Here is a 17,304-nt window from a genome sequence, read left to right on the forward strand (position 1 = left end):
GTACTAAATATTATTTCAATTCAGAGACCCACCCGATTTAAGTAGAATCCATTTTCAACACCTTTAATAGGAAATCTCTAAACATACTACCTACAGTACACAACAAAATATTGTAGCCAATCAAATAAATTCTTGGCCGACTAAAAGCTCTCTGAACAGCTGACTAGACCGATTGAAAAAACAATAAAAAAAACGACACAAACACTGGACCATTAGCCCTAAAACCAAAGAGCTTAGTGTCAGGAAGAACGAATGAAATTTATTAAATTCTGTGTGCAAATTCACTAAAACCAGGTATTTTTTTCCTTCACAATTTGCAGATACCAGATAATGTTAGAATGCTGGGACGAGGATCCCAACAATCGCCCAACATTCAAGAGGCTTCATGAAACGATAACTCGACTCCTGCAGGAAGAGGTAAATGAAGTAACGATTCTTATCCCACGACCGTTCTTGTTTATTATTATTATTATTATTATTATTATTATTGGGTTTCAGTGGCTAGTGAGGATGAGCCCCCACTCTCTGTTTAAATGCCCCAGATGGCGTGCTTTACAGCTGCTGAGCCAAGGATTTTGACTAAAACACCATACGGGTACACACAGGGTAACATAACGAGTAACTCACTGATACACACCCACACATTCGGATACATAAGAATAACATACGAATACATATGAGTAACTGATACGGATAAACGCGAGTAACAAACGGGTAGTTCGTAGCTGATATACACGCAGTCTACCCTCTACAGAAGAGAAATGTGTTTTTAGTTGTTATCGATTTCTAAATTAAACTCAGGCACTGTTGTGAGAGCTAAATATCTCAGATCAAGTGATATAAGTACCTCGACTAGGTTAAGAAATTGTCAATTGGCGTTGGGGCTCGATCGCGAACCATGTAAACACCCCCTCCCCATCATCTCCGACAATTCAGTATTAAAAATGATCTAAATGAACGTTTTGTAGTTGGCTTTTCGAATACATGATCGCATGAGTCAGTCACACCTTAATTGGAAAAAAGAACAAAAAAACTTTCGCGCTACCTATCGGTAATCTGATTATGATTCATTTAGGTTAGATGATTAGAAATTGTTAAAAACTATCAGAAATGAACATTTGCGTGGTTTACTTTTACGTTTTACGTATGTTGCCCGTATATTACTAGTAGTATGTATTCGTATGTACCCGCATTTAACCGAGTGTTACTCGTACGTTACCTGTATGTACCCGTGTGGTGTTTTAGTCAAGATCGACAGGATTAGCTCCGGCCTTCACGCGGCCAAAGCTAAACTGACAGGAGAATGGGCAAAAGGTGAGTAGCTGGCGCGTTCAAAACTAGCCGCTCAGGGTACGGCTCCTGCCGGCTCATCAACCTGAGGAAAAGGAAAACCCTGATTTCAAACCTCCACCGCCTTGTGGCTATTTTTCTGCCCCTAGGCAGCGTTCGGGAGTAAACCCCAAGGACAAATCCCTAGTTGGAGTCCCTTAAAGGCGATCCGCTGCTGTACTCAACAATTCTGGCAACTCCTGCGGCGGCGTTGGAGCCATGTGTTTTGGCTTCTGCCTTTCCATTGGACCATTTCGTCGACGTAAAGAAGGGGGATCTGTTGCTAGGGTAACAACTCATCTTCCATAGATAATTAACCAGGCTTTGCGCACTTTAGAGACCACCTTGGCCAGATGACCAATCCATAGTTTCTCCATTCTATAATATCGTTGTTTTCGTCATTTGTAGCGTGAACTAAAATAAAGAGCTCGAAAGCAATAACTAAAAATATTCGAAATATACTACACCCGACAATATCAATTTTAGCTAAACACTAAGCTATTTTGTACATTTTTTTCCCAGCATTATCTTGATCTGGAAAAATACGAGCCAAGCCTGTACAAAAATGTGGAGGAAATTGCTTCTTTGATGACTCGGCCTGCACCGGAAGGGGATGCAAAAAACGTTTTAACGTAAACAACGGGTCATACAGATCTGATTTTCAAACAAAGAGAGCAGACTGCAGGGGAGTAGAAAGAAGTAGAAAGATCAGTATTCTCTGTATATTCTTAGACAATAACAGTCACAATAAGCTCAGCAGCAGGCTCTTCCTCAAAACACTCCCCAAAAAGATTATGACGAGAAAGAAAAATGCGAATTTATTTTAATTTGAGAAGAGACAGTTGCTGGGATGAGGTACATCCAGGCAAAAGCAAAGCGAAAAGGGAACTCTTTCAGGTGGACTTCAGTGACGGATCCAGGGAGGGGCCCGGGGTCCCGCCCCCTTTATTTTAAGACCAAACTGAAACCCCCCCCACCCCCCCCCCCCCCCTCCCCCTCCTTTCCTCTTATCTGAAGGTCTTCATCCGCCACTGGAATGGTATTTTCAAATATTATGAGTAGGATATTAAGCAATTTAATTTTTACTGTTGCTGTGTAATGCGATCGCCTAGTTTTTCCAGTTACATTGTCCACAATCGTGGATTAATGCAAATGTTTTACTGTGACATTACACAATTATGTGTTATTCTCACTTCCAGAGAATCAGACCATATTAATACAAACGAAGAACATTTAGCAATTACTAATGGTCGAAAAATATAAAGCTGATTTTAGTATTAATTATTCCAGCTTGTAGTTAATCCGATATTATCAGCATAGCTATTGTCCTTATATTGTCCTTTCCACGTTTTTTTTTTCGATTTTTGACATGGATAAATTAGGGAAAATCCATCAACACTACTGGAAAGAGCGCCCTTAAAGTTAGCAAAAATGCCGAGTTTGAAAGTGATCGGTTGAAAACTAACCGAAAGCTAGTAGCATCTCAAATTTTGCAAAGTCGCAAAAATTTACAGACGTTTGTATAGTGGTGGTGGTGGTGGTGTCTGTAAATTTTCGGAACTTTGCGGAGCTATATCTTCGCTGCTTAAGACGTATCACTTTAGATTTTATTTGTTCAAACGTATTTTACTGACTAAGTTTGCCCTAAGAGAGACAAACAAACAAAAAACACTCATCGAGAGGACTCGCTTTGAATAACATTACATAAACAAAATTACTTATTACTTAGGTACTTTTATAAAATCTCTTTGATTCAGATTCTAAACAAGACCTTGACATTCATAAGGTAATCGGCATAGTGTCAATGGATCTATCAAAAGCCTTTGACACTCTGCCGCATGGTCTGATAGTGCTGAAATTAAAACAATGTCAGGTCTACGACAAAATTATTAACCTTATAAAGGACTATCTCTTTAATCGAAGGCAACGGGTGAAACTTGGAAACGTTATTCTACATGGCAGGATACAACGACTAGAATTCCCCAAGTATCCATACTTGGCCCTGTTCTATTCAACATAGTTATGAACTATCTTGCTTACGTGATAAAACGTAGAAACCTATACATTTCAGTCGACTTATGCAGATGACACCAAGATTTTCTTTGCCGATAAGGATCCTTTGATAGTCCAGGAAACCATAAACTCTGACTTATCATACGTAGATAAACGTTTTTTGGAAAATTGCGCGAAAAGAAACCACTCTAAATACCAGGCTATGGTGATGGATTGAAAGTTGATCCGGAATTTGGCTGCGAAAATAACATCATTCCAAATCACGATGCACTACATATGCTTGGACTTACTATTGGTGATATGTCGAAATTCGATAAGCAAGTCGCTAATATCTGTAGAAAAGTATGTCAACAAGTTGCAGTTTTAAAGCGCATTAGAAATGTACTCCCTTTCGATATAAGAATATTTACATGTCATTTATTGTACCACATTTCGATTGCTGTCCACAAACCTGGCTTTCCAGCAATAAGAGTTCGGCTGGAAAACTGGAGAAAGTAAATGAAAGAGCTGTTCGGTTTGTTTTTAGAGACCAGCACACTATATTTGAAGAACTTCTTAAGCTTTTAGGTAGAAGAACCCTGATGAAGCAGAGATTAATTGAGTAAAATTCTCTGTTCGGTTTTTAAACTCGTAAATAATAAAATGAACCCGGAGAGCTTGAATGAGTAAATCTTATTACAACAAACAACATAGTAAATGAAAGAGCTGTTCGGTTTGTTTTTAGAGACCAACACACTATCTATGAAGAATTGCTTCAGCTTTTGGGTAGAAGAACCCTGATTGAGCAGAGATTAATTGAGTAAAATTCTCTGTTCGGTTTTTAGACTCGTAAATAATAAAATGAACCCTGAGAACTTGAATGAGTAAATCTTATTACAGCAAACAACATATGCGTTGAGAGAAAAGGACATTTTAAAAGTGCCAAAGGTCAACACAACACGAACAACTTGCCTGATGTCGTAAGAGCGTCACTCTATTTTAAAGAAAGCGAGTCATTACTTTAGTATCAACGAATCGCCTTTTTCATCAATTTTGTAAATAATTTTTAATAGTATTTTATGTATCATAACTTAACTTTAATTGTAAATAGTTTTTATAGCGTTTTAATTATTTTTACTTCTTTAATTTTTCATTTACAGTGGCCATGCCTGTGAATTAACTGGTGAAGTTTTCTTTTTTAACGAACCCATGTAGCTAAGAGTATTCGCCACTTAAAATAATTAACAGTTAATGAATGAGGCTGAGTATCTTATGAAGAATTATGGAGATCGAGGAGGGTGTTATCCGTCGAGGCCGTAGGCCGAGGCGGATAACACCTTCCGAGATCTCCATAATTCTTCATATGATACGAAAGCCGAATTCAATAACTGTTTTATTATTCATTCAAAATAATTCCTAGTTTAAAAATATAGCTAAACCATGTTTACCTCCATCGATCCATCGATGTTCAGTTCATCTTCGCTAGTGTACGTTTAGGTTTGTCCAGCTCCGCAAATATTCTCCAAATAGCAGATGTCGCCCTTCGAGTTGTCTTTTTGCTGTTCTTGCCATGTTTTTAGCTATTTTTTCGCCTAGTTCTTACTCTTGAAGCGAGTGAAATGTCCGCCATTTTTTCAAGTTCACAACCAAAACAACTCAACCTCCTCCCCAGGTCTTCTCGGTTAACGGTGCCTTAACCTGCGAAAACGCTGCATTTTTGACGTCATTTCCTCGTTAAAGTCAAAATTCTTCCAAATTTGGTCATCAGTAACCGGTTATGGTGAATTAAACGTGTGCCAATCAGAATCGGGCAAATATTTTGAATGAATAATAAAGCATCTTATCTTATCTTATATAAAAGATTGGACCTGAAAAAAAATACATCACTATTTTTCTCTGGAGACAGTAACGGTGATCCAAACAGAAAAAAATGATATGATTTGTGCTTTAGACATAGATGACCACCTGTCAGCAAATATGCGAACAGCAGAGGAGAGCAGATTAGTTCTAGAGGCAGAATATAGTGGACATTCAAGAAAAAAATGCCCCCAAAACCAAACTTTCAAATCTGGCAGTTTTACAAATTTTAAGCCACTCTTTCCAGTGGTGTTGACGGATTTTTCCCCGACTGGTTTATATCAAAAGTTGAGAAAACCGTGAAGGGGATGGTTAATTAATTTAATTGATTTGGATGGTTTAAGATAAGACTACCTTAAATCGACAAACTGTCCAATTTAAGAAAAATAGGACAGCTTGACTGAATCAAATACCATAACATAGAACAGGTAATATACACTAGCCAACCAGAGCATTAGTAAGCCATCTTTGTACATTTTCAGAACTGTCCTTTGAATATTTCGCAGAATACAATTTACGACACGGATCCAATGTTATTTGGTCGCTTTAAAATGTGTTCACGTGTCAGTTTGTGAAGAGCTTAAGCAACGACGATGACGACGACAACGAGAACGGCAAAAAGACAATAGGTTTATAATAGCGAAACAACATCTTTGCACGTGCATCACGCCTTTATGTACATTTCTTTGCCGTCGTTGCACTACTACAACGTGAAAATGCCTAATTTCACATTTTGTCGAACACACGACAACAACTTCCTTTTTCTTTTCCTGAACTCTGATACAGTCCTTTGAATTCAACCCCAAAAAAGTGCCAACATTTGTGAAATTAAACGAGATAGAATAAGCGTGATAAAGTTTGAGGCAGCGCGAACTCACTTGCTTTTTAAGTAACGTTTTCGTAGCCGTGGCCGACGTTGGTGCTTAAGCTTCCTTTAATGCTGGACGACCACTTATAATCTTATCTTGTATTTTAATATGATCTAGCTTAAGCGAGGGCAAGGGTCTTTTCTGAAAAAACAAAAAAAGGAGGAAAGAGTAAAAAAAAATACTTTTAAGCTTTCGAGAGCGTTTGTTTTGGGTAGGAAATGAGATTGTCAGAACAATATGATGAATTCGTCCTCTATGTCAAATTAACTCTCGACCTAGACAAATAACACGTACATTAAAAAAATAATAATAAAATAACAACGCATTAATAATTCTTGAAAAATTAAAATTTGACAAGTGTCTTAAAAGTCTACGGCTGAAAATCTAGCCGTTGTTTTCTGGGGAAACAAATTTTAACAAAAAGCCGGGAATGTTATCTTGAAAAAAAAAAAATTCGGGTCTCGCAGTTGATAAATATTAGATTAAGCATTGTGTACCTTTTAAAGCCGTCGTAACACAGTTTACTTAACAGAGACAAATTAATTTTTTGCTTTATTTGCATCACATTATTTAAAAGCTTATACCTCCAAGGACTATCAAAAAAGTATCAGACAATGCATCAAGCTAATGCAGGCAGAAACGTTGAACAAGCTTGATTACTGAACTGGCGTTGGAAAAGAGATGGCTTTAGGCCATTCCGTTTCTCCTCCAATGCTTGCTTACGGATTTTTGTTCATTGTAATCTGGTCTTTCAAAAAATCGCTATGTCTGGGCAAAGAAGGTAAGTATAGTACAATTTTATTCCCTTAATATGCGAAAACTCAATAAAGCTTTTTCTGATATATGTTAATTCGGCCTTAAGGTCAATCACTCAGTTCGAAAAAAATCTTGATGAGACAAGGGTATCATAGCTAAAGTATGCCATACGCTGGCAGTGAAAATTGCAAAATAACAAAAAGATATAAGATTTTCTAGCTACACAGTGCCTTTCCTGAGGTAAACGAAATGAAAAAGCCACACCTCCTTTCTCGAGCTGTCAATAAATAGTCAATCGGTTTCTAATTTCGTTCGAGCACCCGATGCCGCCTTCTAAGAGGAAATAGAAGGTCTCTGTGAGCAGATCAGATGGGCTTAGATTGGGTTCTTTAACTCTTATATGTGTGTGTCAGGTGATTTTTCTTACGAAAAACAAATTGTATCTGATAGATCGCTCAGCTGTTAGTTAAAAGACTTAGATGGCTTGGAATCGCCAACAACATTTGTGCGGTGAAATGTCACTCTCTTCCATTTCTTTTCTTTCTAAATATTCTTTCTCATTGTTTGCCATTTTTGTTATTTTTGGGTGTCTTACAACCTTTTATAATTTGAAACTAAATGTAAAGCCTAGTTTTATCAGATTTAAAGACGGTCATTAAACATTGATTTCCTTTGTGTTTTTCTTAATTATTATTATAACAAGATTTTTTCAAAATGTCAAAAATACCGCACCAGAATAGCAGCTGCTCAATAGTAAGTCATTTGGATTTTCGAAGTTTTTTCAGTCTTTGCACGGCATACCCCTAATTTTCTAACGCCTTATTTTCAAACTGATGAAATTTTAAGCGTCAAGTTTTAATTAAAAAAAATTAAAATCGGGATCTAATATTAGCCGGATACCTCTTGTCATTGCGAAGAACAACGCATTTTATGTTATTGTTATTTTCGATGCACTTTTGTTATATAAGTCACATCTTGTAAACACTAACAACAATTAATTAAGACTTCTGATTGAACAGAACAGCAGCTTTCTACTAATAATATAACAGTGATTGAAGGTCTGTCTTGAAAACATATTTCAACACTACAATTAAATATTTTCGACCCCCAGGCATACAAGGGGTGGGCATTTACCTAAAACAGTCCCAACCCCTTTGTAACCTATTCGAAAAACCTTAAAATCGTCTTCTGCCGATTTTTTCACCCAGATTGGCATTTTATGGCCAGATTGAGTTGTTTTATGCTCAAAAGTGAATTTTCTCAAAAAACTTGGTACTTTTCTTAATCGAAAAACCTAAAAATCGTCTTTTGCTGATTTTTTCACCCCAATTGACATTTTATGGCCAGATTTAATTGTTTTATCCTCAAAAGTGGATTTTCGTAAAAAAATACTTGGTACTTTGCTTAACCCATTCGTTACTGGGAATTTCGCCGAAAATCGCGTTTAGTGAATCTAGTAGAGTCGTATTCTGGTCACTGTCTAGCTATAAAGGGCTAGAAGTCATGCATTATTCAAATGCTAAATATTATCTTCAGGCATGCGTAGAAGGCAAAATTTCGCTTTCTCTCCTCCCTTCTTTTTCACTTTTCTCCCCTCGTTATTTGTTTCTTTTGCTGGGCGTCAATAGGCTTCATTTCGGTGGGAACGTTTTTGGGAAAGCTTTTAGGATCTTAGGATTAGATGAAAGGAAAGGTAGGCCGGTCGTGGAACAAGATTTTTATGACAATTTTTGGGTCAATGTTGCATGGTTTCTTGCCTTTTTCTCCTGCCTGCTTGACCAGATCATGCTCATTCTGGTATGGTTTAAAAGATCTCTTCACCCCCTACGAGTTAGCTGAAAAAGTTGTCCTTGAACCTTAAAACTGATCAGGTCACAAGTGGTAGAAGGGAGTTGGATTCTTACGGGCGGTTACGGGCGGTTCACAGAAGAATGGGTTGAAGAGTTGTTTGAACCGGCTTTCAAGTTTCCTGTGCTACGCCTTTTCTGAAAAGAATACAAGTTTTTTTGAGAGTTTCCAGTCAGAAAGTGTATCATCTAAGAGAAATTAAGACATTTACGGCTATCGCATAAATTAACATCTAATCTATCTGTACTATTATTGACAATAAAATAATTAAATTTTCTGTATAATCAAAGATGGTAGGGACGTCAAAACTCGCCAATTAACCTTATAACAGTTGCTTGCGCGCATTGTCGGTCAACGAGAAGGTCCCTGAATGTGAGTTTAAAACAATAGACACAGTTGGACACAGGTCTTCTTCTGACTGAAAGTTGTCAATATATTTACCTTAGGTCGAGGCTAACCCTGTATAAATGGGTCTTCAATGCTTCTATTCAGCTGCCGCGACGAATTCGAATCTGGACCCTTCCGGAATAAGGATAATGGACTAAACTCTAAAAATCCCTTCTCTTAGCCTCCATTGCATGGTACTGAATCAAGATATGTGGTCTCGGTTGTTTTTCGGGTGTTATTATGGGAGAAATAACTTCACCCAAGAATGTAGTTTTCGTTCCAAGTCTGTCATTTTGCTTGTTTATCGGAAAATCCCGTCAAAAGTCAAATGTGCGTTAAGACACGCAATGGCTTATGGGTGATCCATCCGCCATTTTGTCTTTTTTCGACGTAGAAAGCTCATTTTATAATTGGACATGCCACAGGCAGCCTAATAATACGACTTGAGCTACTATACAGTCCTTTGAAGTCTACCATTTGATTCTCTCTTTATGTTTGTTACAGTTAACACGACCTTGGGCACAATACCCAAAACAACAGTCATCATCAAAACACCAAACGTCACATATGATGTTGGAGCAACGCTGGACCTAGATTGTAAAGTTAAGGAAACGAGCAAGCCCATTTTTGCTCAGTGGATAAAACATGCCGGAGACATTGTCCTCGAAAATAAAACGTTTCCACCAACCGCCGATGATTTTAAACCTCGGGAATACCATCTTCGCCACAAAATCAATAAGGTTTCCCTCCATCAAACAGGAACATATATTTGTCAAGCTGAAATTTTAAATTCCTCACAACCCGTCAAGGCCTATTATACCTTAAGAGTCAGAGGTAATTATCATCATCATCATGATCATGATCATCATTCTTCTTCTTCTTATTATTATTATTATTATAATTATTAATATTATTTTAGTTGTGGTGGTTGTTATCATTATTATTGTTTTCATGTCTCTCACCTATAGCTGGCTTTGTTTCGGCACGAAACTGAGCTATCCAATATAGTGCAAACAAATCCTCAGACCACGTTTAGACGGGTAAGGAAACGTTATTGAACGGACGAATTTTTTTGTGCAACCCCTTTACACGGAACCGTGCAAATTATAGCGGAGCTCTGGCGCGCCTGCGGAGCACCATGGGTAAGTAAATCTACCCATCCCAGAAAATTTGGTAATCACGTGACCGTACACCGCCCTCAGCCCGCCCTTCCGTCCGCACCACAGGGCAACCAATGTTCAATCACACTTTCTAGTTTGGGAGCACAGGAAGACTGATATTGCAGACATATTGCACATCAATCTTGTGATCAATTGACAGCTGTCAAAACAGGGTATCCGCTGACCAGTATCACCTGATCATATCGCGGGCTCAGGTGTCGACCCATCGAGGTCGAGTATCTTTTTAAAGTTATCCGCTGAGAAGTTACTAGTTTTCAAATGATTGCAGGCTCAAGTTTAATTTTTCAATTCATATGAATTATGTTGTGTTTTATATGTGCCGCACAATTAAAATTTTGATTTCAAACTGACCTCAGAAGCCAAGAATTAAGCCAGTTTTTATGGGCAGGGAGGACATGCTAGTTGCTTTTGACTTTTCTCACCAAGGTCACGCGTTGGTCACGCTCTACGTCCAATTTTTATACTCTGATTGGTCAAAATTTGACAGGTGAGTTCACGCGGAAAATTTATGCAGCATCTTGAAACTTGTTTACTTTGACAGCTGAAGCTGACAGAGTTTTGTGTCAACTTTGTGATGTTTTTAACTGTCTTTTTCCACTAAATGTACAAAGTGAAATTCAGCTGCTATCAAGAGTCTTCTGTTATTCATGGCTAGTTTGTTTATTGGGTTTTTGGTTGAGAAATACGTCGCTTTGGCAAAGTCGGAAATCCGATTCGGATGGCATCGTTTTCGTTTTTCACCTTGCTTGATACGTAAGACGGTTGAAAAGTCTGAAGCGGTTCTGGCCTTAATGCATCAGTCAATTCCACCTGCGCCCAGCCCCCCCCCCGGGCAACTGCGGGGCATTTGCTCGCCTTGTCAGTCCCGGGGGTGGGGCATTTGCAAATGTTGCACTGCCCGGGGGCCGGGCATTTGCCAACCTCCGGGCCAATCCCGAGCTTTTGTCACGCACGCGGTTTCCTATCAGAATATAAGGTTTTACTGGAAGAAAAGCAGATTGACTCATTTGTCAAGGACAGAAATAAATTGTAGAGGGTTGTAAAGGCATTTTCTCGATTTTAAATGTATGTATGCATTTCTTCATTGCTTATCAAGCCAGAATTACGTAACGAAATTGGAGCTATCGATGTGAATCAACGTTTTTTGGTTATTGAATCAAATTTCTGTTGATATTATTTGAAGAACATCCTTTCATATTTATAAAACTATTCATAACATATAACTTTACAGCGCTCTATTAATTTTAATGTCAATAATTTTATACCAATACTAAAACCATATTAAAACTGGTGCATGTCGCCGCGGCGTGAAGTCTTAATTAGAATCCTCGCGCTATTACAAAAGAAGACGTTAATTAAACCAAAAAAATCGCACATTAAAATGCTTAAAACAGCACTATTTGACTGTGCGATCAATGAAAAATGTTGCAGTGTTGACGGAGGACGGGGCATTTGCCCTCTTTTTTCGTCCCCACCCCGGGGAATTTGACAGCTCAAGAGTCCCCACCCCCGGGAATTTGCCATCCAAGGCAAAAAAAATGCTAATGCCCCGGGGGTCAGCCCGGGGGGGGCCTGGGCGCAGGTGGAATTGACTGATGCATTACTTGATAGTTTTCAGTGCATCTCAAAAGGTAAGCCTGAGTAATTATTGTATTTGTTTGTTTTTCATATCTAATTTAATGAAGTCGAGCGTAGTTTACGCGGCTATTTGGTTTATGCACGTTTGTAAGATTTGAGACAATGATCTAACCGAGAGTGACCGAGTATCAGGTTTGATTATCAGCTTATGGAACTTTAAAAAGCCTTTAGACATTTTCTCACCGCAAATAGAAAGAAAACGTTCCAAAGAATATTTGGTTACAATTCTGGCTGTAAAAACGGAAAGCTTTGAGCGATTTTCTTGCCTCGAGTTCGTCTTTGAAAAAAGCAAACACCGGGAAGCCGGCTTAAAACGTAAACAAGGATTTTCAGAGACACTTTACATGTGTAATACTTGTCTTCGTGAATGAAAATTGTTGTCTCTGTATATGTTTCACCGAATTATTTTCCCTTTCTTTATTGATTGTAAGTAGTCTCTTTTGCAATTTTAATCGCTGTGCCGTTTGTTTTCAGTCGCTCATGAACATCGCTTGCAAGAGTAGTCAAAATGCCGCGCGTATCAAACGCTTTTGAAGATTACAGATCTTTATAATAAATTCTTTATTGTGTTGAAGCGTATAACTATATTAATCTTAATTTAAATAGTCGACTTGTCAAAAGTGAGAACTGGCTAGCCGTATAGGTGATTTTGGCAATTTTTTTGACGATTTCGCTAAAAGCCCACACGTGCTTTGATCGTCCTGAATATTGAATGAGTGCAATTTGTATTGCAAAATTGTGAAACACTGCATTCTGTCCGAGGTCTGTATGATGAAAACGGCGCAGGTGTTTTCCAGGCCTAATCTACTGTGATCAAGAGCCATTATGGCTCTTAAATGTGATCGAAGATGATTGCTATTTTTTGGGTGTACATATAAAGGCTATCAACTCGATGTAAGATGAAGTTCACTCTTAGCTTGGACTGTTTGCAATTATTTTTTTTCTCGAAAATCACGAAGTCTTTCCCTCAAAAGTCACATGAATGTGCTCTAAAGTTAACTGATTTGTGGAATACAAGTTTATTGTTTGATTTGAATTATAAATTCGAGTTAATAGGAGCTTCGCTTTTAGCCCTGGCTAAATCTATATATTATTACAGTACTGTTTACACGAGTCCGTACAACTTTTTTTTTGTCGGTGACAGCATTGGAATGGCTTATTTCATCAAAGGCGGGTAACTAGGCTCTAAGCTTTTACCGCGCAAACTGTACAAAAACTCGCACTCGGCAGGTCAGGTGTTTAAACGAGTCCGCCGAGTGGTCTATAACAAGAATAGAACATTGCATGGCCGCTTAGGGATACTAAATTTCTCTTTTCGCGTTGAAAAAAATATTACACATACGCGTTTGCTGTGCTCTCTCATGAGATATTTTCCGACCCTCGAAGAGAAATTTCCTGACTAGGCGTGGCCAGGTAATAATAGGGAGTTTAAGCAGCAACGTTTTTGAGCGACGCATGTCAACCGCAAGTGAGCGGTTTTGCCAAAACGTTGTTCAAGTCCACTTCCGGTTGACGTGCGTCGCTCAAAAACGTCGTTACTAGGGAGCTCAATCGGGAAGGCGTTTTTGAGCGACGTGCGTCAACCGGAAGAAATATGCGTTGACGCCACCGAATTTGTGTTGCTTTGTCCCGTTTTCTTAAATAAAAGAGACTATTTACCCGAAAATTTGCCGCAAAATAACTGCCCAAGGATGCAAAAAGCCCACTTTCGGTTGGTGTGCGCGGCTTAAAACGTAACTATTTGCTTTAGCCTGCGAGCAAGCTCTGCTGGGGCTCCCGGGAGTACAGCCGGGGGCAGGGAAGCTCCCCAGGAGAACTCCAAGGGAGCTTGCTCGCAGGTTATATTTGCTTAAGCTCCCTGTTCCCTTGACTATTCACCGTACAGCGTAGAACTGACAATGAAACTGTAGTTGATATAAATTTTTTTCTTTTTGTATGCATAATTAGCAAAGCCTCCGAAGACACAATCTTTTACATCAACCGGCAGCAACGGCACAGCATTAGTGGCGTCTGTGAGTGTTCTGTCTGCCCTTCTATTCCTGGTTACTGGGATTTGCTTAGTTTATCAAAGAAGGCGTTTTGTAGGTATGTGATTTTAAACACTACAAAATGGCACTATTAAGACCGAGTGTTGGGGGCTTCAGAGGCCCCTGTCTAAAACTTTTAAAAAAATGTACACGATATTTTCTCATCATACTAGCTTCTTCCTAATTTGGTATTCCTATTTGTGGTTAATGACCGCAGTACATTGATTAATAATTCCCCGTTAAAAGTACATTTTAAGGCTTTTATTTACGAAGTGTTGCACGAGTGATTTTTAGGTACGTTCATGTCTTTAATCTTATGAAAAATTCAATTAATTTATAGTTTTGGATTGCTTATTTATTTTCCAGCACAAAGAAATGAATTTTTGCAAAGAATGGAAAGAAATCTTGAAAGGTAATATTTTTAACTAACAAAATTAAAGAAGGTCATAACTTAAAAATTTAGTAGAACTAAAATTCACATCTATATCATTATGACATCAACCATCATTAAAGCATGGTACATTACTAATAATGGAGCGCATCACTCTTGCCATCTTCATGACCATTAGCGCTCTTTTGAACTCTCACTTAGTACCAAAAATGATCTAGGCACCTCGCCTGTTTCCTGACAAAGCCGTGACAAACTGAGCCACTTACAACCGCGCAGAAGCAAATTATTGCACAGCACTTTGCTTTTGATGATCTGAGATCCTTACTGGATTTATATTTTTTAGAAACCGTTCAAATTCAGGGTAAATTATTGCTAAAACTTGTTGACAACAGAGACCCTAAAGATTCGAAGACGCAGACAAATACGAGAAATACGAGATTTTCTAAATACTATTCAAGTCGTGTGCCGAGTTTGGCTGGAAATTATGATAGCCGTCGTCCGTCTTACTACGTGCTTTAGCGAAAATGTCGTATAGTGACGGAAATTAACAAGTCATCAAATGTTAGAAACTTTATCATTTTGCACTTGGGAAAGGGCTTAACCTCGTAAAATAACGCTGGTGAATTTCCTGGTGAAAAAAGTAAAATTAAGCTTTTGAGGTTGATACTTTTTTTGGATGAAAACGGCGAACGGAAAACTAACTTTAAGTCAAATCTCCTCCTCTTGGTCGACCGTCCTCGTCCTCGAATCTAAGGTCTCTCTTCTTTTTTTGCTTATAATTTTTTGTTTTCAGTGAAGATTGTGACGGTGAGTGTGATCCCAGATGCCTTTCAGTCTCAGCTACATGTTGGGAAGTGGCGCCAAAACAAGTCGACTTACAACACACTCTCGGAAGTGGTTCTTTCGGTGAAGTATGGAAAGCTGTTGTCAGTGGATTGAAGGGGGTTGCTGGCGAGACAACAGTTGCAGTTAAAAAGTTGAAACGTAAGAGCTTCCAGAACTGAATGTTCTTTTTCTAAAGTTTCAATTTTATGGTACTGACAGTCAAACCTCCGGCCACGTTATATGGAGAAAAGTTTCCCCGGATAAAAGAGCCAACCACCAAGACCAGTCAACTTAACTTCAGCGAGTGCTTTCACATGAGGTCACGGAGGCTATATTGGTGTAGACTGCGAGTAGTCCCCATTTTTCCTCAGGGATAGTACAGTAGAGCGAGGGAAACGTAGTCTAATTTTGGCCTCTCAAAACTATGAAACGGCGGCCATGCTGGTGTCCTAAACCAATCCTGTGGTAGTTGAACTCTTTCTTATGCAAACGCTTTCTTTTGTTCCAATAAATTTTCATAGCCGCTGGCCGCGTGACTGAAAACGCTCTATAACTGCCCCTTTTCCATAACCTTTGTCCGAGTCAACATCGCTCGCGCATACTCTTGTTGTCTCGCTATGACCGAGCAGACTCTGCAGGACGAGCCAAAGCATTTATGGAGAAAGGTTGGCCTGGCTAGGAGGGTGACCCTTCCATCACAAAAAGGTGACCCAGCTTAAGGCGGGTTACCATTTTAGCCGAGCCAACATTGGCCGTTTTTACTGTACTAAGGACGCATTATCTATCTAGACGAACTTGGGCAAACATTCGCATTTCGTCTGGTTATACGTCTGGACAAACTTTCCTTCGAAATACGTCTTGAACGGCGCACTACGAAAGGTAGTTCGTCTGGAGGCATAATGCATATTGTGCCTGTCTTTATTCCAGAGACGCGCATAACCAGACGAACTACAAAATATTTGACCAAGTTGTGTTTTTCATGTAATTGCTTTGCCACGTTTTGCAAGGAAGTGTATGAAATGTTGGCTCACCTAGGGTAGCTTGGGTAGGGGAGTGACCCCTCTACCCAGAACAACTTTTCTCCATGTAAATGGGGCCTCAAACAGACTCACTGACCAGGCCCAAGTTGTTCCATAGGTGGATAGAGCTATCTATCGGATAAATCGCTGTTCAGTGGATAGTGCAATTGGTTTCCCTAATACTTATCCACTAGATAGTGACTTACCCAATGGATAGCGCTATGCAACGTTTGAACAACCCGGGCCAGGTGGATAACGCTATCCACTGGATAAATCAGCGTAATTGGTTTCCCTAATACTTATCCACTGGATAGTAGTTTTTCCGGTGGATAGCGCTATCGAGCTTTTCAACAACTAGGGCCTGATAGACAGGGAAATTACAGAGCTGTAGTACCCGTTTAGCAGGGGTGTTCGTGTTATAGGGCTATTAATTGTACTGAGTTTGTTAGAGCGGTTTTCACTTGACTGTCGAAAGTAATTGAGGAATTGGTTTGGTTTTGGTTTTACTACGCCCTTTGGTTGGCTAGTGTATTTACTTTGGTTTTGGTTTTACGACAGTCGAGTGAAAACCGCTCTATCGTTTGGATTATCAGAACTGTCGGTGATTGGTAATAGAGAGGTGTTCGTCTGTATACAAAGCAATTGTAGCGTCGGCGAGAGCACCAGGTAAAGCAAATTTAAGATTAAGAACGGAAAATACACGAAAGCAGATCGAAAAAACTGATTTATGTTCAGGTAACAATAATGAACAACACAGCTGATAAGGCATAGTCTTACTTTGGTTCCTTATGGACACCTCTCTATTACATTCCAGACAAGAGACTATAAAGGGGACAGAGAGGGCATCCCCCATATACACCCTATTCCATAGGTAATTCGTCTCGAGTTATTTTTAGAATCGGGATAAAGTTACCTCGCGCGAGGCGTGGATGTTTCGTGGAGGTTTCGCATGACCAAACGCCGTGCAAAACATGTCGGGCGAGAGGCAATGAAAGCGTAAAAAGATCGAGAGCATTCCTGAATATTGAAGCGAAATGAGTCGGCGCTCACCTGGGCAAAAGGAATCGCTGGACTCTTTGACAACCCGTGCAATCAGTTTAACTCGAACTTGTCGTAACCTCAGTGCTTTAATAAAATGAGAAATTTCGCCGGTCTATTGAAACCGGTCGTTTGTACAATTTAGGG

The 17,304-nt window shown here is 39.2% G+C and overlaps 1 protein-coding gene and 1 long non-coding RNA gene across 2 annotated transcripts in view; both read left to right on the top strand.

The window, feature by feature from the left end:
• The first annotated feature begins 9,546 nt into the window (after positions 1-9,546).
• Positions 9,547-14,296, top strand: LOC140949848 (uncharacterized). Its single transcript, XR_012167126.1, has 3 exons — positions 9,547-9,872; positions 13,805-13,942; positions 14,251-14,296. It is a non-coding gene; the product is annotated as an uncharacterized lncRNA (long non-coding RNA).
• Positions 14,297-14,375: 79 nt separating this feature from the next.
• The window catches only part of LOC140949581 (tyrosine kinase receptor Cad96Ca-like), an 11,476-nt gene continuing 8,547 nt past the window's right edge, over positions 14,376-17,304 (top strand). Inside the window, exons 1-2 of the mRNA XM_073398739.1 lie at positions 14,376-14,401; positions 15,069-15,259. Of these exons, the coding sequence (XP_073254840.1) occupies positions 14,376-14,401; positions 15,069-15,259 (217 nt within the window). The remainder of the gene's footprint in view (positions 14,402-15,068; positions 15,260-17,304) is intronic.

The sequence above is a fragment of the Porites lutea genome, chromosome 10 (assembly GCF_958299795.1).
Source record: "Porites lutea chromosome 10, jaPorLute2.1, whole genome shotgun sequence".
In the NCBI taxonomy this organism is placed as follows: domain Eukaryota; kingdom Metazoa; phylum Cnidaria; class Anthozoa; order Scleractinia; family Poritidae; genus Porites; species Porites lutea.